Source organism: Podarcis pityusensis, assembly GCF_964106645.2.
Source record: "Podarcis pityusensis genome assembly, chromosome: 7".
NCBI lineage: Eukaryota > Metazoa > Chordata > Lepidosauria > Squamata > Lacertidae > Podarcis > Podarcis pityusensis.
The window spans coordinates 44,751,415-44,774,183 of NC_138031.1; the positions used below are offsets into that span (position 1 = coordinate 44,751,415).

The 22,769-nt window shown below is 41.9% G+C and overlaps 1 protein-coding gene across 2 annotated transcripts in view; it reads right to left on the reverse strand.

The window, feature by feature from the left end:
• Window positions 1-393: 393 nt before the first annotated feature.
• Window positions 394-22,769, reverse strand: part of TAF4B (TATA-box binding protein associated factor 4b) — a 61,937-nt gene continuing 39,561 nt past the window's right edge. For both annotated transcript variants that reach the window (XM_081014432.1, XM_081014431.1), the window contains 5 exons: window positions 21,307-21,437; window positions 20,370-20,495; window positions 17,891-17,947; window positions 11,002-11,109; window positions 394-1,428 (listed from right to left, as the gene is read on the reverse strand). In XM_081014432.1, the coding sequence (XP_080870558.1) occupies window positions 1,285-1,428; window positions 11,002-11,109; window positions 17,891-17,947; window positions 20,370-20,495; window positions 21,307-21,437 (566 nt within the window). In that variant the 3' untranslated portion in view covers window positions 394-1,284. The remainder of the gene's footprint in view (window positions 1,429-11,001; window positions 11,110-17,890; window positions 17,948-20,369; window positions 20,496-21,306; window positions 21,438-22,769) is intronic.

The following is a 22,769-nucleotide window of genomic DNA, read 5'->3' on the forward strand; positions in this document are numbered from 1 at the left end:
TAACCGAGAAACTAACTAGAGTAGAGCCTCTCAACATTCTGCAGTAGTCCTGGTATCTTAAGTTAGACGGTTTCCCCAATTTGTAAGGTGGCATACCCAAAAGCTTTGAAAGCCTTTAAAAATAAAGACTTTAATGGTAAAGACATTCAGCTGCTATCTCTTACCCATCCCAGTATACACCCAATGTTATACATTATGTGCACAGGGTAGTGCAGAATTTGTAGAAAAGTGCAAAAGGTGTCTTCATATGGCTCTCCACAACCAACTTCTTCTGGAGTGATTCACTGCAGGCAAACCACCAGGCTCTCTTTAAAGTCCGCCAGAACTATAACTTCAGCTCCTTGCAGAGTTTTGTGCTATCCCACGAAATGCCACAGCAGGATTTTTCTCCCCATTCAGCGGATTTCAGAATCGAATCCAAACTTACAGTTTAAGATCAAATCCCTGATAATTATATGTCTGCTCTTTGATTCCCATAATGTAGGAAGCAGGAGATCAAATAATTATATTCTATACTTTACATAAAGCAGTGTTCCACACTGCAAGAGCCTCCAAGATAGTTCCCTGCTTTAAAGTCTGCACAGATGCAAAACCGAACGCATCCAAAGTCATTGTTATGCTGGAAATGGAATGGAAAGGGCAATCGGCCTGTGTTAAGTGTTCCACCGGATTTGCCTTTTAGATTTCAGCAACTACATTTCCAAAAGCTGCTCACCCGAACTCTTACAGTTCCAGCTTGCTTCATCCGTCCAGTAGTACTGGCAGCACAAGCCATGCCACTGGGAAGTCCCCCTTTCTTTGGAGGCAATAGATTGCAGATCTCACTTTGGCACTTCTTTGGCTTGCTCCCAAGTGGTTTCTCTTCCAGCTAGCTATAGCGAACTCTAAAAACTAGGACAGCTAGAGAGGTTGAATCCTGTAGGCAACACACTAGCAAGCTGCTTGCCTGCTGGTTTGTGATTAAATACATTCGTCATACCACCCTTCCCCAACTGCAGCATTACAAGGCACAATATTCATGGGATAATATTGCAGATTGAAATACTGACACAAGTGTTGCTTATACTGAATTTCGCAGACTCCTGAAGCCTTCTGTCTCCAGTGCATTCAGGCAGCATACATGTTTCTAGTAACCACCCAGTAGACTGTTCTAGGTGGTTCCCTTCGTTTAAGAAAAAAGGAAAAGGAAACAGGTGATCACTGTAAACCAAGGTTTCAAGATAGTGCAAACAGGTGTTCTTTGGCAACAAATGCTGGCAAGCCAAAACGCAAACTGCCTAGCCGTTACTTCAGAAGAGCTCGGTACAAGGCTAGAGAGTGCTTCAGCTCTTTTTCTTGTTCCATACAGAATATCAAGTCCCTGAGGCAGATGCGTGTTATTCGTGGATGAAGATTTGGTTTCGCAAGGCTGGGTGATCTGTTTAAGCCCTAGACCAGGAGAAAGGAGAGAAAAGGTGAGTAGTCATTAAAAATAAATAAAACTCACTGTACAACGTAAGTGCAACTCCAATCTTATACTGCATGAGCTTCACCCCTCATTATTTGCCCTAACTTTAGAGGTCTCCCATGCAAGTGATTGCTTGACGGGGCACAGCTGTCTTTGCAGGAAACACATGCAGTTCAGTATGCTGAGACCCGTTTCTCAAATAATTGTGTTCAGAGTCTTCAGGAAAAAATAGGATAAAGCTCTTAAATGGCCTCGTCCTGAATATCCGAAAGGAGACCTCAAAAAATTCCACCCCAGCCTTAAGATCTATTGGAGAGGTCCCATTATCAATACCCAGATATTTAAGGTGTGATGGCCCATGCGCTGCTCCTCCATGGTAGCATATGGAACTTTCCTAGGGGTCGTGGGGTAGCCAGAGCCTCTTTCACTTTTAGGAGAACAGCAAAAAGCCTTCTTAGGCTTCATGTCAAGCTATCTCACACTGCTTTTAAAACTGACCATATAACCTTAGTATATGGTTTCATTATTGCTGGAAGCCACCCAGAGTGGCTAGGGCAACCCTGTCAGATGGGCAGCATATAAAATATTGTTATTATTAACATTAGCTGCTTTAAGTGGGACAGAAATATTTTTTTATTTAATCCAAACCACCTTAAGAATACAGAACAAAAGAATTTTATACTTGTTTAGAAAGTAGGGAAACAATACAAGCCAACACATTTAAACGCTTGGTGATTGGCATGAAGTAAATCCATAAGAAGTGCTACTGCTACTACTTTGACATCAGCAAACTTAAGTTGCTGATGTCTTAAGTTGATACCCGCTTTCTTTCCCCAAAAAAGGACTTTCTCCTGCTAACATGATACAAGACAACACCAGCTGAAAACTGAAATAAGAATGCCATCGTTTTGAAGCTTTCCATTTGTTCAATGGCTTGGAACAAAAGAGGCATGGGAGAAATATTGTGGCCATGTACAGGGAGAGAGAGAGGTCCCTCTTGTCTTGGTAAGACACAAAAGGGTCACAGTTCAAAGTAAGACAACCCCTTACGGGGAGGGGAAGCAAGGGGGGGGCTAGCTTTGTAGCACAGCTGCCACTACAGGGTTGAAGAGAAGGTCACTCCAACAGGATGCAGCAGAAAGCTCAAGGCATTATTACAAATGAAACAAGCCTCAGGGGATTCCTCAGCAATCCAATAGCCATGTCCTTCAGAAGTCAAATAACTTTAGGGAGGGGAAAGTATTTACTTTCTAAACAGAGACCAGCTTAGAGGGCTTAAAACTGAGCATTCACACACAAACCTGTTCATTCTCATGTAGCCCTTTGAAAAACAAATATTAAAGGACAAAAACCTCAAATTCCCCATGAGCAATCGCCATATCTGGATCCATCTCTCCACCCTTGAGAACAACCATACCTTGAGCTCATGTAAGGTTTACTCAGATGTTTGAGTTCAGTGGGGCTTCCTTGTGGGATTGTGTGTACTGCAAGGATGGAGAATCTTTTCAACCTGAGGGCAAGCATTACCTGGGGTGGGGGTTGTTTTTGATTTTCTCAAACCAGTACAATGTATGTGGATTATGGGTTTTACCATATTCACAAAAGAGCACACATATTTGTGTATGCTTTTAATCATATGCAAATCTACATCCTCCCTTGGGTGAAGGTGACAAACAAATTAGGAGCCAAGTGCAAGCAAGCAAGCAATGTTTCTGACAAAACAATAATTGTATTTCTATACTAGAAAGGACTTCACCTGTTCAATTTCTGCCTGCCACACAGCTGTTCAAAGCACAAGAGCCCTGCTCTCCCCCCGGTGCCAACCCTAAACCATGCAAATAACACTCTTTTGATTTTCTCTGTAGATTAAGATAATGGAGAAAGACTGCCTGCCCTAGTTCTTCGCAGTTACTCAATACACTGCATAATTTCTGAAGCATATGTTACACCCTTTGCTCTGAAACCTCTTCCACTGCTTCCATGTTTGAAGGTGCTGGCTGCAATTACTTAGGGATTAAAATAAGTCACTCTGTTGTAAATCTGAGGAGAGTGTCTGAACATGTACATACATGCCATAAACCAGTCCCAGCATAATTTAACTTGACTCTCTCCCTGTCATCTCAAGTTTTTACTGACCATATAACCCTTGGTTATTATATTTGTCCTGCTTTTTGTGTTGCCTTCATTTTAGCCTCTCTTTCACAGGCCCAATAAGTACTGCACTGCATAGCACTGGAGACAAGATTGCCCAGTAATTTACATATCTTCCCCATGTATTCTCTTCTGTTCAAAGTATCGTATTTTTCGCTCTATAGGGCACACCTGACGATAGGGAGCACCTAGTTTTCAGAGGGGGAATCAAGGAAAAAAATATGATTTCCCTCCCAGACCTTCTCCCTGCTTTTGCGGGAGGTGGGGGAATTCCCCCACCTTCCGCAAAAGCCCATAGGAGCCGCGCGGGCTTCTCGACCAGGAGGGAGAAGGGACTGACGTGGCCAGTCAGTCCCTTGTCCCTCCTCGGGGAAAAGCCCCCAAGAGCGATGCGCTCTTTAAAGGGTGCACGGCTCCTGCGGGCTTTTCTACGAGGTGGGGGAATTTCCCCACCTCCTAGAAAAGCCAGCAGAAGCCGTGCAGCCCCTTTAAAGAGCACACGGCTTCTGTGGGCTTTTTGACCGAGCTTGTGGGGCTGGCGGTGGGGGGAAGCGCTGCTTTCCCCCACCGCCAGCCTCAAAGACCAGACTCTCCTGGCTTCAGCGAAAGCAACGCAAAGCCTCCGGAGTGCAGGCATAGGACGCACGCACATTTCCCCTTAATTTTTGGAGGGGAAAAAGTGCGTCCTATAAAGCGAAAAATACGGTACTGAATTTGCAGCATTCACGTGTTGTCTCACAAAGCACAAATATAAGCAGTGCCTTTTTCATGATGGAACAGAGTACCATCGCCTCTTTTTTTACTGACCATGAGTGTTGGTTAAGGTTTAGTGAAGCTTTCCTCCGATATCTATTTAACCAAGCAACACTTGAGTCTCTCTCAGGGAACTTTCCCAAGGCAACAGATTTGAGCTTCTCCCACACTGGGTGTGGAGTTGTTTAAACTTTGTCAGGATGAGCCCATCATTTTTATGATTATTTTATATTGTCTTTCTTGTATATTATGTTTTATTGTACTTCTAAATGTTGTTGCATACACCCCCAATTTGTTATATGAGGGGCAGTCTAGAAATATTTTTATGAAATAGATAAATATGATAACTTAATCAAATGCACACAATAGCCCATATAGCTTTTAGCTTACATGTAGAATTTGAAAACAGATGTGCAAACTGAACTCTAAATGGAAGATTGGCATAAAATCTGGGAGACTTATCCAAGCTTTTCATTATGTGCCAAAATAAAAGAACTGTCATGCAAAATCCTATCTAGGGCTCCCCCCCCCCCCCCACAAATAATATACAAAACCAGATTGGTCTCTGGTTTAAGCTGGCATGCATGTTATGTTTTTTAGATACTTTAATTGCTTTAAAATGTTTTCAGATTGTTTAAAGTATGTTTTCATTTCACTTTAAATTGTATTGTTTAACATTTTGATGTTTGTTGCTCTGGCCTCCTTTGGGCGGCAGGGCAGGATACAAATTTAATAAATAAAAGTGTACTTTTCCACATTGTGAGAATGTGAAGCCTTAGCAAGGGTTTTTGTTTTTCCTGCTGCTGTATATGAAAGCTGATGAGTCGTATCACAGGCACCATCCTCCCTTGAATCCAGCCTACAATTTGCTGCATTCTTTTAATAGTTAGCATGACAAATACAAAGTTAACAGACATTAGCAATAATGTTACATGGTTGATAGACTAAGCTAATCATCACTGGTCCAAGCAATACTCAAGGGGCTAAAATACAATTATATAGTATCAATTCTCAAGAGACAATCAGAAGAATGAGCATTAAATTTAAAGGTTCTGCAATTTGTTCCAAAAGCATTTATATAATGTTTTCTTATGCATGTACAATACATACATGTAATGAAGTCATGCCAGGTAAGAGATCCACCCTTGTTTCTCATTTACCGTTGGCAGATAAGCTTGAGTTAGCCAAACAGTGGAATTTCTTTCACTCTCCCCATCAAGTCAATTGCAGAATATTCTCATGAGAAATCTACGCAGCAAGCTTTGGCCAAATGAAACAATACAAAAAGCTTTCGTGTCTGGATTTTTTAACTTTTTGAAATATGGCAACCTTATGCTGTGCTGCATTTTGTTTTTTGAAAAAGTTTTAAACCTACACTGGCTTTTTAAAAATATAAAATAAAACCAGTAGAAATCTCATGTAAGACAACTTCCTTTAAGGTTTTTATTAGCCAATGCAAGATTAGGATTTCACAATGAAACCAGAATTCCGAAAACGAAACAAACTTCAGTTGCCAAAAGATTGTAAAGTGGAAGACATGCTTCAAACCAGAGAATTCTACTTTATTTTTTTGTACAGGTCAAGTGCTCCCAGCACCACTGTGAGGTGCTCCATCAATGTGCCATATTGAAAAGCAACACTTAGAAAGAACTTCAGTTGACCTTCTATTTCTTACTGGGATGAAAAAGTCTCCAAGACAGCTCTCTGAGAGTAAAATAAGTAAATGAAAATACTATGCAGCACTTTTGATTTTTAAAAAGGAGAAGGAGAACTCTTGGGACACCTCATGGCATGACAGACATGTTTTCACTTGAACAATTCAGGAATAAATGTGTATGTTTATGATCCAATTATCTTCACTCATGCTGGAACTTCACTAAACTGTCAAAGATCTGCAAGAGACTAGGTATTAATATTCTGTTGTGTAGCTTTCCTCCCCCAACTTACATTGTGACATTTCTACAAGTCCTTTCAAATGTAACCAACAGAGTGTTTTACATATTGAGACAAATTACTGGAAATGTAGTGTCAGTTTACTCATGATTATGCCCAAGATTCATGCTTACATGTCACTATCTGTGGCTGCATCAGATCCTTAATCTGTACCTGGAGGTAACAAATACTGTACAAAATGTGTCATGTTAACTTAATAGACGATTATTAAACTGAAATATTCTGGCTCTTTGCCACATCATTTTAGGCAATATATCATCAACTAAATTATAAAACTCTTGACCCTTCACATGTCATCAACGTTTGTGTTATCAATATGTTTAGCCCAGAGCTACAATACAATTAGTCATTTAAATTGCAGATATCTTTCACACAAGAAAATAATTAAGTTCATCTCTGTACAGGAATGGCATTCTATGGGCCTGTGAGCTGCACTGCTTAAACCTATAAATGGCAGCCTAGAATAGTTTAGCCAATTTACAGGCAAACATCTGACGTTGTGAGTGTGGCCCAAACTGACAACCTTCTACGAAATTCAGAGATAAAACTGAAACTCCACCATCCACTGACAGATGTGACATACAACACATTTGTTGCTTCCTAGTCTCTTCCAATGAGACCGTGTCTCAGTTACAGAGAGTCCCAAGATGCACAAAGCACTTACAATTGAGGGGGCTCAGTCAGCATGCAAGTCAAGGAAGCTGACAAGCTTCTGAACCAGGAATCTGCAATCCTCCAGAAGCTGTTGGACTACAATTCCTATCAGCCCAGCCAGCATGCCCTACGGTCAAGGATGATGGGGCAGGAGTAGGTTCAACAGCCCGGCTCTAGAATATACATTTGTCTGCACAATTAGCTAAAAGTCAGTCAATTTGTGCATTATTCCACAACCACGAGAGTCAGCACTTAAGGGGGCTTGAACTGTAACGAAGACACAAGTTTCTTTCTTGCTACACTGTGCCTGTGTTAAGGAGTACAGAACATTAGCTCCACAATCATGGCAACAACCTGGTTGTCCCCATAGTTTTTGCCAAGGCACCAATAGTGTCAAGTATGGTGCACACAGGACGCGGGTGGCACTGTGGGTAAAACCTCAGCGCCTAGGACTTGCCGTCAGGTTGGCGGTTCAAATCCCCACGGCGGGGTGTGCTCCTGTTGCTCGGTCCCAGCGCCTGCCAACCTAGCAGTTCAAAAGCACCCCCGGGTGCAAGTAGATAAATAGGGACCGCTTACTAGCGGGAAGGGAAACGGCGTTTCCGTTTGCTGTTCTGGCTTGCCAGATGCAGCTTGTCACGCTGGCCACGTGACCCGGAAGTGTCTTTGGACAGCGCTGGCTCCCGGCCTCTTAAGCGAGATGGGCGCGCAACCCCAGAGTCGGACACGACTGGCCCGTACGGGCAGGGGTACCTTTACCTTTACCTTATGGTGCACACAATGATACCGAAGAGATAGCTATCAACCCTATTTCACATAGATATGAACAAATAGGCACACTGCTGCAAATGATTTTTGAAGAATCATAACAAAAGGTAAATCTTGCATCAAACCTCTAATCTTCAGGAGAAGAGTGTCCAGGATTATGAGGTTAAAATGGCAGCATCAACACAGAAGAGGGTATTCATAGGAACCCTGGGATTGGAACGTCACCACCAACTAATGTTCTATATGTGGCAATGAATGGGAAGACTTCCTTGGACAGAGTTTAACTGCTTTCACAGGAAAGTGCCAAGGAGAAGTCTAGAAAAAGTGACCTGGCCCTCAGGTAATAATGGCAGCCTTCCCAGGAGATGTCTACCGAAAACACTTGGCACGTTGGGAGGGGCATGAGCAACATAAACTAGTTCACTCCCCCCCCCCCAAAAAAAGATTCAACAGCTTTAGCTATCCATATAACTGTATATATATATGAATTAAATGCATGCTTCTGGTGCATTACCACTAGTTTTATTTAACACTTATAGAAAGATAAATAACTGGAAACGGTCAGATGTGTGTCAAACTGCTTAAGCTCTTTGACATTTAACAGCTTTAGAAAATAAGTATCTTTGCACTCGATGGATATAGTTCTACATATTTAAATTAGACATGTTTTCTCAAAATATGCTTTTGGTGATTCCTAGTGTGTACAGGCCCCCAAGCCATATTCTTCCATTTCAAGGCCATCCTTTCATCTCTGAACAGAACACTGTTTACTCATCAGGATGTTTTGCTTTCCTTGTTATGCGTATACTGCAAGCATTCTGCTTCTATTAAAAAAAAAAGATTTCTCGGAGATTATTTGATTTAAAAACTACTTTATAGTCATAACTCTTCAGATCCATTTACAATACACCTCACCATTTCTAAACCCCAGCAAAGAACCAGGACACTTCAACACTGGTTGGAACAAACTGCTTAGTGGCTGGACCCTTTAGCACTCTAATATCCGACAAACTAAAAAGGAATTTGCACAGGAAGTCCCAGCATCTATGTAAAAGATTAAAGCTCCCAGAGATTTGTGTACTGTAAAATAATGTTACAACACATGCCACTCTTCCTCTCATGGTTAGAAATCTAAGCCTCTGCAGCATGGGCTGGCAAATATTAGTGGCAAAATTCTCCCACTCCCATATCTAGTGATATTAAAGATATGGCCCGTCTCAAATTACTTGGCAAAATTATATTCAAGAAAGCAGGCCCCATCACACTCAAATGTTCAACCTGGCTCATGTTACTTTTTCTGTAGGTGAATACCAAAATATATTCTTCATACACCTAAAACTGTTAATCTTAATGCAACATTGTGTTCCCACTTCACAGCTACACTTGCGGGTGAGCTGCAGTTGGTTGTCTCTCCCTGTTGAAAGTCCGCTCTGGCCAACCTGGATTAATTTCTGTAGTGCAGGGAAAGGGGTCCTGCATGCCTCCGGATGTTGTTGGACTCCAGGTCCCATAGGTCCTTTCCAATGTGACCAAAGGCCAGGATGGTGGGAGTTGGAGTCCATCAACATCTACAGGTCCCCCACCTCTGCTATGTTTGGAGCATCACTTGTAGGTGCTTAGAAACCAAATGAAGTAACTGACTTGCTGCATATTTTATAGACACCCTTATAAAGATGCAAAGTGTAGGCATAGCATGCCTTAATGAGTGCTTCCCTTTATGTTGCACAAAATGTTGGATGCTATTGTTCTGATGTATAACTCTATTGCCACTGGCATTTTCATCTAGTGTTATTAAACACTTGTGCTGTAACCCTACATAAGGTAGGAACAGCATCAGTGACAGCAAGAATATGTCTAAGGGGCAGCCATTATATTATCCTCTAGAATTATAGAAAAGTAAAAGCTAAGAATAATTACTACCTTGCTCTGCTGTAGCCTTCACCTACTTAATAGTAAACACCATGATTTACCTAATGAAAGCCGAATGGTTAAGGGAGGGACCTGGGAAAGTTGTTATACCAAGCTCATGATTTTAAATCTTTTAGCAGTAATTAAGGTAGATAAAAGCTCATTCTACAGGCTGCAAGAAGATAGCCACTAATTTATTAAAATTTCAAGGCACACACCCAAGCTCAAAGGCAAGATAATATCCCTGTTGGTGGACTGATTCACTTTTGTTGGCTAGTCAAAATTTTATTCCACCATTCTTGCCCTGAGAAGCAAAGTATCATACCAGAGCTCACTTGTCCCCTGAACATCCTTAAAATTCTGGGCAACATTGCTAGGGAACAACCATTGGTTTTAAACATCCCGCGTGGCTGCCCTCCATTCGCAGGCGATGGGTGCTCCAGTCCAACCTCATCGGGAGTACGCCATGTTAGCAAAGGCAAATAGGTATTTCAATTTAACTTTTAAATTTCTTTGAAATAGCTGGCTAGTTTTATAATGTGGGGGGGGGATGTATTCAGATGAACATTCTTGCTTTTTTTAAATATTTGTTTTATATCAAGACTTAACAGCAACCAAAATAGTTAGACAGAAGAAGAGTTCTCAACTGATGGAAACCCAGGAACTTTCCATTCACCATCATGCAGAAGTGAGTGGGATAACAAGAGTAAATGGATTTTCTTTCATTATGCGGGAACTTAGAGAGAGGGGGGAACTACCGTATTTTTCGCTCTATAAGACGCACCAGACCACAAGACGCACCTAGTTTTTGGAGGAGGAAAACGAGAAAAAAAAATATTCTGAATCTCAGAAGCCAGAACAGCAAGAGGGATCGCTACGCAGTGAAAGCAGCAACCCCTCTTGCTGTTCTGGCTTCCGGGATAGCTGTACAGCCTGCATTTGCTCCATAAGACGCACACACATTTCCCCTTACTTTTTAGGAGGGAAAAAGTGAGTCTTATAGAGCAAAAAAATACAGTAATTCAGGATGAGAGTTCTGAAATGCTGTGAGACATCCAAGATAGGTGCAAAAAGACTTGAGGCTTGCCTTAGACACCATCCAAATGATGCCCATGACATTTCCACAGCAAACGGAAAAGACACTAGCCAGCCTTGTCCTCATGCTACGTTTTACTACAGGAGTAGTAAAACACCATTCCTTTACAAAACACAACTCATAATCATGCAGAACTTCTCTGGATGCCAAGAGGCTGCTTCATTGCCGATAAAACTGATAAATATCAAGTCGCGTGAAATTCCAACAATATACAAAACAGAAACACAGTTCAGCTGGAAGATATTAAACCAAGAAGGGTTACTGCACGTACCTCCAGTCCAGATGAATCCAGTGGCCTCTTTTTTCTTGGCCCAATGGCTGCCAGGGCTGCATGGTTAGCCTCCATTTGCTGCATTTGTGCAAGTTCTAATTGCTGCAACTAATTTAGGAAGAAAAGAGGAAGTTATGAGTAGGTTGGTCTGCAGTACCCTGAAAGTCACGGCTCAACTTGAGTCAGTTAGTCTTAGCCTTGGCCAGTCTTCTACAGTTAGAAATTCATGAACCGAGCGTGTTCTTGTTTGCTTGTTATCCCATTTGTATAGCAATAAAAAGATTCAACAAGAAGCATATTTAGGGACATCATTCTATAGGTCAGTATACATTTGTTTTTTAAAAAATCCATACTTCATTGGAACATTTACCATTTAAGAAAGTATGTAATAATCTCTTTAACATTAAGCATCCCATTCTCCATTTCCTTTATTAAAAATACAATTTATTCTGAAAGAATCTATAATACTATTTTAGCTTATGTTTCCTCCGTCTTGCAGGAAGCAGTTTTGATTTATGAATATTAACCTAAACCTCATTCTGGCTGCTATTTGTAATAGGCTGAGATGGCTAGAGCAATGCAGGTTGGTACTCTGTAGCCACCGCATACATCTCTTAGCACCAGATCACAAATGCATACATGCAAGATACTTGAGAACTCTGCACTGTGACAAGATCCAAATATATGAATCACTTCTACTGAGAAGTATTGCACAGGAGGTATCAAGTTCCAACCTGTTAAATCTGCCATGGCCAGTTCACAAAAATAAGTTTACTGCATGTTGCAGACAGACATTTGTCCTATGTGAACCAGCCCCCATATACCTTTACACCCCAAATTCATCCCTCGAGGGATGAATTCAGCTACAGCAGCTTACAGCAGGGATAGCTACATGCACTCCCGATGTTGTTGCAACTGCCATCAGCCCTGGCCAACATGGCCAATTGCCAGGGAGTATGGGAGCTGGGAATCCAAAACATCTGGAGAACCACAGGATAGATATGTTACTTATTCCTAAACCAGATGAAGCAATGTCCCACCAAGTCTCAAGACTAGTACTCTATAGACTTCTCAACACTACTATATATTTGCTCAGAAGGGACAAGTCTTGAGATCAGAAGCCAGCCAGAAAGCATTTCAAACCCATTTTCCCTTCTTCGATTTTTCCATCTGCTACAAGTACAAAGATTTTTTAAAAAACCTGTGTAAAGATCAAATTGCTATGAAAACGTTGCAGAAATTGTAAAATGGTCTTTGTTGCTGCTGGCCTTTTTAATAATAATATATAGGTTTTTTAAAAGTCTGGTCTTGAAGCAGTCAGGAGTTTCTAGGTGACACAATAACCATTTTAGTTAATCTGACCTGAAGCACAAATAAAGTGGAGGCACATTTTTTTAAGCCCTTCCCAATGGTGAAATGGCATTTGCAGCATAGCTGTAATCACATGAAGCAATTTTTAAGAAGGGGAAACTGCTCTGTTCTCCTGTTCAGTTTTAAGAAAAGATTTCCTTACCATCTCACAGAAATTGGATTTTTCCACTTTCATAAAACTTGCAGACACACACACACCCCACCACCACATTTCAGTACAAGTAGGAAGGGCAAGTATTTTAGTTTAGGAAGAAGTACATTGACTTGTTGCTTTTGACGGTGTACGCTTAAACTCTCCAGATGCTAGACAGTTGATGGTCACTTGAACTATTGTTTTATTTTGCCCATGCACCAGGGCATTCTGAATACTTAATGTGCTTTAATAAACAGAAAGCATTATCTACTTCACTGTGGTACAGAGCAAGCATTATCCACCTGATAGGTACAGAAATAATATATTCCAGAGGGCAGTGAAGGCCCCAAACAGCCTTCAAGTGCCATTTTACATTCAAGGGAAGCTTGTTTGAAATCTTTTGCCCTCATAGGCTCAAAATTTAGCCAGCAGAATTCCTCTCCATGTTGCCCTTCCAACAGGAGATGCAAATGCAACTAAACTATCCAATGACTGTTGCACCTATTACCACCTGTCATGCCATTTGATATGTAAAACGAGTGACATTAGTTCAGGTCAGATGCAATGGGAAACTAATCTCTCATAGCATGAATGAGACATGGAAAGTTTCAGGCTTGTATGCACTTCCCTCTTGTCTCATCTACTTGAACTTTCAATCTCGATTTTGAACTGTGCAGTTTTACATGGTGTGCAAATCTGACTTGGTGCATTCTTATGTGGGACAGCAAAGAGCCCACAAAAAGAACAACTGCAGTTGAGAGTTTATAGAAACAAAGGCTACTATGCGGCTTTCATGGACTGATGGAAGGTTTTATTGGAAAATGTATACCTACTTTATTCTCCAAACTGAGAACTGTGTTAAGTCTGGGTGTCACGTTTTAAGGAGGCCTTTGGAAAAAACCTGTAGTGTGTCCAATAGGCAACCAGGACAAAAGGCAGGAAACCATGTCCATAATGAACTGTTCAAAGAACTGAGTATGTTTAGCTTGATGAGAGTACAATGGAGAAACAAGATAGTGGCCTTCAAATATATCAGGCACGTCCAACCTAAAGTTGGTTGCGATCTACCAACAAGTATCAAAAACTGGCAGTGATCTATCACCCTCCAAAGTCATTTAAGTTAAATAAATAAATAAATGGATCTTTATTTCACAGATATAGTAGCTATGTTTGGATATCATTATGACAGATCCAAATAGTTACTAGATGGACAAGTAACTAAACAAGTGAGAAAAGTCAAACTATATTTTTTTATTAGTTTGCACAGATCTGAGGAGCCAGCTTCTCTCTCTCTCTCTCTCTCTCTCTCTCTCTCTCTCTTTGTTAACTCTTTCCCTTCTGAGTTGCTTCCTTCCTTGCTCCATGATTCTCCTTCGCTGCTTCTCTCCCCGCCCCCATCAAAGGGAGCCTTCCCAAGCAGCTCCTCCTTGTGGCTCTGGCAGCCGCCCCCTTCCCCATCTAGAAAGCCAGGCTAAACCCACCTCCCCTCTTCCAGCAGCATCACACAGACCTCCCCCCACCTCCCTCGTGCCTCCCTCCATCTCCCCACATGCGCTGCTCAGAGAAAGGCCCTGCGATCGACCAGAAACAACCTCGCGGTCCACCGAGGTCTCGCAATTGACGTATTGTACATGGTTGAAATATATGAAGACCTGTCACACAGAAGATTGAGCAGACTTGTTCTCTGATGCTCCAGAAGAGCAGTGCTAGAAATAATAGCCAGTGTGGTGTAGTGGTTAAGAGCGGTAGTCTCATAATCTGGGGAACCGGGTTTGAGTCTCCGCTCCTCCACCTGCAGCTGCTGGGTGACCTTGGGCCAGTCATGCTTCTCTGAAGTCTCTCAGCCCCACTCACCTCACAGAGTGTTTGTTGTGGGGGAGGAAGGGAAAGGAGAATGTTAGCCGCTTTGAGACTCCTTAAAGGGAGTGAAAGGCGGGATATCAAATCCAAACTCTTCTTCTTCTTCTTCTTCTAATAGGTGGAAATTGCAGGGAAGGTGATTTTGGCTAAGCGTTAGGAGAAACTTCCTAATAGCAACAGCTGCCCCACTAACAGTGGAACAAACTGTCTTGGGAGTTGGTGGGCTCTCCTTTGCTGGAGGTGCTTAAGGCAAAAGTGGGCAGGCATCCATCAGGGATGCTGTAGGTCCTGCTTTTAGGCAGGGGGTTGGACTAGATCTCCAAAGACCCTCCTAGCTCAACCATTCTAAAAAAAAAAAAACACCACCACACACAAAAAAACCAAACAAATACACAAGATGAAAAATGCAATAAAACCAAACACCATTTTACAGCCTATAATATTCACGTATGGACTCTGCAATCTTCCTGCTCTCTTTTAGACCTTTGTTGTCAAAAAGTTCAACTTACTGTCTAGCACAGTGTTTCCCAAACTTGGGTCTCCAGCTGTTTTTGGACTACAGTTCCCATCATCCCTGACCAATGGTCCTGCTAGGTAGGGGTGACAGGAGTTGTAATCCGAAAACAGCTGGAGACCCAAGTTTGGGAAACACTGGCTTAGCAGCTTTTCCTGTTCCTGATTTATTTAAAAAAAAGAATGTATTCAGCCATCAGCTTCTCAAATTACTTCTTTGCTTGCTTCAGTTTATGCTCATTTATGAGAATTTCCCCCCTCATTTGGATAAGACTTCTATTTTTTAAGGAACCCTTCTTCCCATTTATAGCTTCCTTGACCTTGGCATTTATGCCTGCTTGAATCCTCTTGGCACTTGTTCATCACCATTCTAGTCTGTAGTACTACTGCAGTGATTTAAAAGAAACTTCAAAGCTGCCTGAAGAGGTCTGACCCACCTGACCCACCCCTTCAACTTCCTTTTAACTAATCCCCTCATTTGAGAAGTTTCATCTTTTGAAGGCAGGTGCAAGTGCTGAAATTTCCAAGCAACTTTCCCCTTACATATTGTGGCCACTTTTCCCAAGTGGTCCAGCAACACTTAAACACTATATCATCGGTAGGCAAACTAAGGCCTGGGGGCCGGATCCGGCCTAATCACCTTCTAAATCCAGCCTGTGGATGGTCTGGGAATCAGCGTGTTTTTACATGAGTAGAATGTGTGATTTTATTTAAAAAGCATCTCTGGGTTATTTGTGGGGTATAGGAATTTGTTGATATTAGGTTAACACCTTGCCTCTTGTTCAGTGGCCTCCATGAGGAATGATTATGACTTAGAACAACTTGCAGCATCTTGAAATTTTGTCTGGCATTATCTTAAACCACATTTTACTTACTCAATGTGAGGATCGTTGAAACCACCACCACCACATCTTCTGCTCTGGCTACAGGTAAGAGTTGAGAGTGAAAGCAATATCTAAGCTTACCATAAAGCCAGAGGAAGGGTGATATTGGAAAGGAGAACAAATACCAGAAGGTCGAAGATGAGCTGTTTTGACCAACAGGTCAAACTTGTAATCATCAGGAATGGTTTCAACTTGGAAAGCAATCCCTTTTAGTTATTCCCATCCCAAAATCAACTTTGAAAGTTACCTATCAAGTTCCGTTTCTACCTGGGGAAATGATGGCAAGGCAGCATGACAGTACCAAAGCACTGTTATCCATGGAGTTGTGCATATGCAATATTGATAGATAGAACCCTGAAAAGAACCAGAGTGACTCCTCCGGTTGAATGTGCTTCTGGTGTGGGCATGAGTATACGTAACTGAAATGGCATATTACTTTAATTATTATTCCAATTCCCTCCCCCGGTGCTGAATTTTGCATTGTAAGCTCTTTGGGGCAGGCAGCTCACCTTTTGCACTCTAAAGCACTACTGAACACTAATGGAGTTATGTATAAGGAAGTCAAAATGTTTCCATAACTGGGCGATGCACCATTCTCAAGTCACTCCTCCCCACAAGGTTTAGGGTAGTAAAATGCACAACTAAAGGTAAATATCCATTAAGAGTATCTTATAGGGAACTGCTGTCTTGATAGCAACTTAGAGGGGCAGAGACGAAGTAGCATTAGGCAAGTAACAGTGGTAAGTTGTAAGTAATATGCATATTTTGATGTATAACGTCAATCCCTCTCAACGCGCCTAAGGAAACCTTCTGATGCAGAGGGTCCAAATTCCCTCACTTATGCTCTCCTTGCATTCTGTGGGCATTCCTTTACTTTGGTTGAAGTCTGGTGCATAGATGCCGAGACCATTTCACGGGATTGCCATTTGTACTGCCTCTCCTCCTACATTAATCCAAACAACGAAGGCCCTTTAAAGCATTCATAAATAACCTGCTGCTGCTGCTGCTGCTGCTATTGGCACTTAGAAGCCAACCATAGCAATGTTAAGCAACAACAAATTTGATAGTTCAAGAGGCACAGTTAAGAAAAAGATTGCTCAGAAAAAAACAAAACCACTCATTTACCACAGAGATCCTTAAAAATGGCATGGAATCAGTCAAGTAACTATAGAAACCAATTTCTTCAGCTCTGTATCACACATCTCACACCTCAATTGTCTTTATTATTGTCTGCTGTCAGATCCTTAATCAGAAATGTGAACAGGCTTGATTTATTCAGCGGGGAAAAGAATCTGTAGGTCAAGTAAAAAAAAAAAATCTCACTCACACAGTCTTCAACCTTAGGTATTTTCATTTAATTCTGTTCCCAGTAGCTCTGGGGGCAACTCCAGTGAGATCCAATATTAAGGCTCAATTAAAATAAGCTCCAATTAGTGGAGCTTTTTTCTCTCCGGCTAGAAAAGTCAGGAAATGGATATTGGGAAATGTAAAAAGTCAGCTACTGAGAGGAGGCTGCAGCAGACATAAATGAACTTATTTGTTGATTTCTGCAGTTGCTATGCAGAGGCCTCTGGGAGTAAAAGCTTAACCAGTCTAAGCTATAAACTAAAACCCCTGCAGCTAAACATGAACTGCGTGAAACAAGGGCTCCATTCCAGAACAGAAAACTGCTGGGCCCAGAAAATTAAAAGCCAGAGGCGTTTTCCATTTAAAACTAAATCCCAGTACCGCCTCCCAGCCAAAGAATTATAAGCAGTATCAGATTTACAAAACGAACAATTACCCTGGAAAAATGTAGCCTATTGTACAGTCCCAGATGCTAAATCTCAAAGTGTCTTTTCCCCCCCCTAATCCCACATTATATTCCTACCAAACACACTGCTGTATAGTTTAGGCCTGTCTAGAAATAGTTCTTTGTAAACTATGAAAATAAAATGTTAAGAGCTCATAATTCATTGACCTCATTTGAAGTGCTGCCCTTGCCTGTAGCAGTTCCTGTCCTTCCCCAAGGCCTCTGCAAATGGTATGCAACAGCAAAATAAACCCTGACCTAATTGCCAGGAGAGGAGGGCTGCCAACCTTCCCTCAGAATACAAAGGCAAAGCGTGGGGACTTGAAAAAGTCATACCTCTTTTGCTTTCTGCTTTAATCGCAGCTGCTCCGGATCTTCTTTATTGGTACGGCTCTATCAAAAAGGAAAGGAAAGAAAAAGAAGGGGGGGAGGGAGAGGAAGAAAAAGAAAGACGTTTAATAGAAATTACTAGCACCCAAACACAACATTATCTTTAAATATTTAATAAGTTACCATTTTCTCTTCTGATTGGAAATCTTAGCTGCAGGGAATAAATGCCTCAAGCCAGATTGGCTCTCTCTCTTACACACACACACACACACACACACACACACACACACACACAAAACCCCTCTCTTCATCAGGGACTGCTGCCTCCATTCTAGCCCAGAGGAAGCTTGAACTAAAAATGATGCTAACATTGTCAGTCAGGTCCAGCCTAGGCGTGATGATGTTCATGTCAGCAACAGACACTTGGGAAAATGAGAAAAGCAGCAAGGAGGGAGATAAAAAGATCCAGCACCATATTTGATGGGCGTGCAGAAGACCTCCTTAAGGAGCCTATTTTTTCAGTTCCTATATTGGGCCATTTTAAAATAGGTCATTTGCAAGAGTTATAATAGGTTACATTTAATAGGTCCCAGGCAGCTACCAGTGGATCATCCGGTAGGGGAAGGAAAGACTTCTAGGTCCATTAGCAAATTGGTGTAACCTTGAAGCTCCTAGCTCAGTGCATAAGCAACTTGCTGAAGGCCACACAAAGCTCAGTCAGCCCCTGCAATCTAATGTGGGATAATAGGAATGTACCCTTTAAGTTAATTCTAAGGCATGTATGGGGAACCTCAGGCCTTGGGGGGGGGGCAAAGGTGGCCTCTCCAGTCCTGTATCTGGCCCTCAAAACTCTGTCCAGGAAACACCCATTTCCCCAGGCCATGCTGCTCACCAGCCCTACTTTATACCTTCTTCTTGAGAGTTTTTGCCTGGCTGGAATCTGTCCTTGAACTCTGCTTGTTTCGTCGGAGGATAGGGAAAGGTGTGTGTGTGTGTGTGTGTGTGTGTGTGTGTGTGTACTGCCCTACTGTACAAAGGTAAAATTCCTATTTGTTACACCATTGACCTGTGGTTCCAGGAAGGTTGCCAGCAACCTTTGCAAAGGTTAATGCTGGGTTACCTTGCAAACCATAGCCAGAATCCACCTGTCCCAAGATACAGTCCCCTGCCCAGTAGTTTGCAGGGGGCTAGAGTTACATCTTCATCAGATCCAAGTTAGACACACTGAACGCTATATAAAGAGATAACTTCCTGCACTTCTATGCTTGGCTACTGCATTCTGCACAGACCTATGAACATGCAATATGGAGGTCTCTGGCAAGAGGTACCAGCTGCCAAAAACTGAGAAATCTGGTGGGAGATGACTGAAGTGGTTTAAGAATTGGAAGCAGAAGTGTTCTCTAGCTGCTGCTCATCCATTTTTGTCTTCAACATGAAGCAACAAAAAATAATAATAGAAGGATAGGCTATAAACTCCCCACCATCTAGTTCTAATTTTTGAGTGTTTGGCTTTGTCTTATTTCTGTTTTTAGCAAGAGCAGCATTCAGTAAATGGTCTAGAGTCATACAGCCCAGACATAGGCTTATTATCAACAACTTTGAAATAGTGATAAATAGTAATATAACCAAAGTGTATGACGTTTTCCTATTTGCTTTTAACATCAATCTTATTTTTTTCTATGGGATATCTTTCCTACGCATTTCAAGTGTCAAGGGGGCGCACTAGCACCACACAAAAACACACAAATGCAAGAAGTGTCCATAGATTACAACATGTTTGGACTCAGCAGCCCTGTTTAGGGAATTTTTAAATGTTTGAAGTTTGATCGTGTTTTTAATATTCTGTTGGGAGCCACCCAGAGTGGCTGGGGAAACCCAGAAGAACAAGAAGAGTTTGGATTTGATATCCCGCCTTTCACTCCCTTTAAGGAGTCTCAAAGCGGCTAACATTCTCCTTTCCCTTCCTCCCCCACAACAAACACTCTGTGAGGTGAGTGGGGCTGAGAGACTTCAAAGAAGTGTGGCTGGCCCAAGGTCACCCAGCAGCTGCATGTGGAGGAGCGGAGACGCGAACCCGGTTCCCCAGATTACAAGACTACCGCTCTTAACCACTACACAACACTGGCATCACACATTGTGCATCACACAATGCCAGCCAGATAGGCGAGGCATAAATACTATACCATACCATAAAAAATATTATTATAGAAAATATTGGAAAGATGGAGAGTTGTACTCCGCTGTTGCGGAAAAACTTTGCCAGAGTTCTAACCTTTTCGGTAAACCTTGGGATCCACAGAGTCCATGAGAGCCCCCCTGAATCCCTTCTCTGAGGTCCAACTTGTCAAGGTACCCAATTACTGTAAAATACCTATCTTCTACATGGATGTGCTTGTATAGTTCTTTCAGCTGCAGCATACAGGCAGCAGCTAGGTCTAGGAATATTTAGCTGCTGTAAGTCTTCTGCAAATAACAATCCTCTCACCTTGGCTGCCCGGAGCAACACCTCTCTCTCTTCTTCATCCTTCCTCTGCTTCTCGATCTGGTCCAACTGCTCAAGAAACCGAAGCTGGGCCCTTGTATCACTAGTTATTGTGTACTTGTCATTCCCCTAAAAAGCGGGGGGGGGGGGGGAGAGAGAGAGAGAGAGAATTTATGGTTGTTTTAAAATACAACATGGACCACTGGCCCCCACCCTAGTTGTTAAAAGCAAGTCAGCTTGCATTAACATAACAGACAAGTTTAAAATAAATTCAATGCACATTTGCTTACCAAGATTGCATCTGCTTATTTTATTATTTATTAAATTTAAATTCCATTAAGAGCTACTTTCCTCCAAAGCGTTTCCAGATTTTCAGTTAGCTTATCTATACTAGCTATTAAAACCAGCCATTCCCTCCAACCCTCCCCTCCACAAAAGAAAAACAACAACAACAACCATTTTTGCCTATGTCCAGTTTCAACTTCCAAGCTCAGAAAACAGGCCCAGTACTGAACTAAACTGATGACTGAAGACACTTAAAGGCAGGGAAGGCATATAATCGGAAGTATGCTGTACCTCAGTGACAGGCATGCATGCCTGGGATTGTAGACAGTCCCAGGAGGAATCTCTGGAAACTCTAGTTAAGAGAGAAGCCTGGAACTGCTACCAGTTAAAGCAGACATATACTGGACTAAATGAACCAGTAGGTGGAATTGGTATGTGGTAGCTTCCTTTTGGTTATTGCCATTTCCATGACTGCATTTTATTCTTACAACCTAATAGCCAAGAACCTCCTGCATCCATGAGGAAGCATACTTTAAGGCAGATTTTAGATATAGGATGCCAATACAATTACTTTTTTAATTTTTATTTTTTTTAAACCCACTGACTGGAACAAGACTGTTAGGAGACCAAGAAGCTTAATGATTATTTCCTTTACCTTACAGGTCATCGTACGATGCTGAGCAATTACAGTTAGTTTCTCCAGAAGCCCTCTTAATCTCTCTTGTGTAGCATGGGAGATCAAGTTCAGAACATCTGAATTAACTTCCGTAATGTCATGGCTTTTACCTGTGGAGGCAGAGAAAATCCATTACGTGTTTTAGTACTAGCTGATAATTGAAATAATTAGCACAGCAGGCATTCTGTTCCCCCTGGAAGTCATACCCATTATGAATAAAGGTTTGGGAGATTGTGATTTTCCTGGTAAAGCCACAACTTCAAAGATCTTAGACATTGCATTAATAAAACCTAGCCTACAGCTTCAGAAAATAGACATTGTTTCACTTAGCCCCTAGAATCACTTTCCTTGCAAGGTCATTTATAGGACAAAGTTAATAAGAATACAGAAATCAAGCCTTGTGGTTGGGAGAAGGGAAGGAGTAGTAGCTGTGGAAATTAGTGCCATATTCGGTTAATTTCAGTAATTAAAAAAAACACAAAACCACACGCACAGTTACGTTTTGCCCTGTTTTGACACAGTGCTTGTTAAACCTTGACATGTTAATGAACTGAGAAGCTTTTCGCAACATACTGGGCCTTTTTCATACTCCAGTCCAGCCAACAGCATATGGCAGCTTGACCCAGTGTCTCAAGGCAACAGCTTGGAAAACAGCTAAGTCCAACAGGGCCTTAAAGCGGCCCCCTTTCCTCTTCCCCCATAACTGCAGCTTGCCTGGGTGAGCTCTGCTTCTCTCTCGTTCTACATCCCTTCACTCCCCCTAATATTTTCAGAGCAATGGCACAGAGGCAGACTGCTTTAAGGAAAGCTGCTTGAACCCTACACTAAGGCTAAGCATCTTCTCTGCAGTGCTCTGCAGTAGCGCGTGTAACTAATGAAGGCTTCCTCTGGTTGACAACAGACCCTGCTTTCAGCACAGGCTTCGTAAGGTGTAGCAGCTGCCCAGGCAATTCAGTGCCATGGAAGCAAATTTACTATTAAATGCAGACCCAAAGGCATTTTCCTGAACCTGCACTCTCTCCCCTTCAGAGATTTGAGAACTCAAAACAACAAGTATACTAATGTAGAAAAGGCATACTATTTCATGCCAAGAATAAAATGTACCCTCCAAATAGGTGTGCAAGGGGTTGCTGGCTGCTATCATGAACCTCAGCAGAGACTAAGACAAGCTACTGTTTTAATATTAAAATGGTCACCTTTTACATTAAGTTGTTTATGGGCAGAAAGCATATTCCAACATTTAGTTTAGGCTGCACTTTACACTTATGCAAAGCAGCTTCACTGTTGGTAGCTTGCAAACATTTGCTGAAATTAAGATGTTGAGATTTGGGAAAACAAAGAAAACTAGGATTTGTTTAGAGCAGAGATGGCAGATTTGCAACCCTTGGGCCAAATGCAGCCTCCAAAGCAATTCTGTTTGGCCCCTGGTGGCCATGATAAAT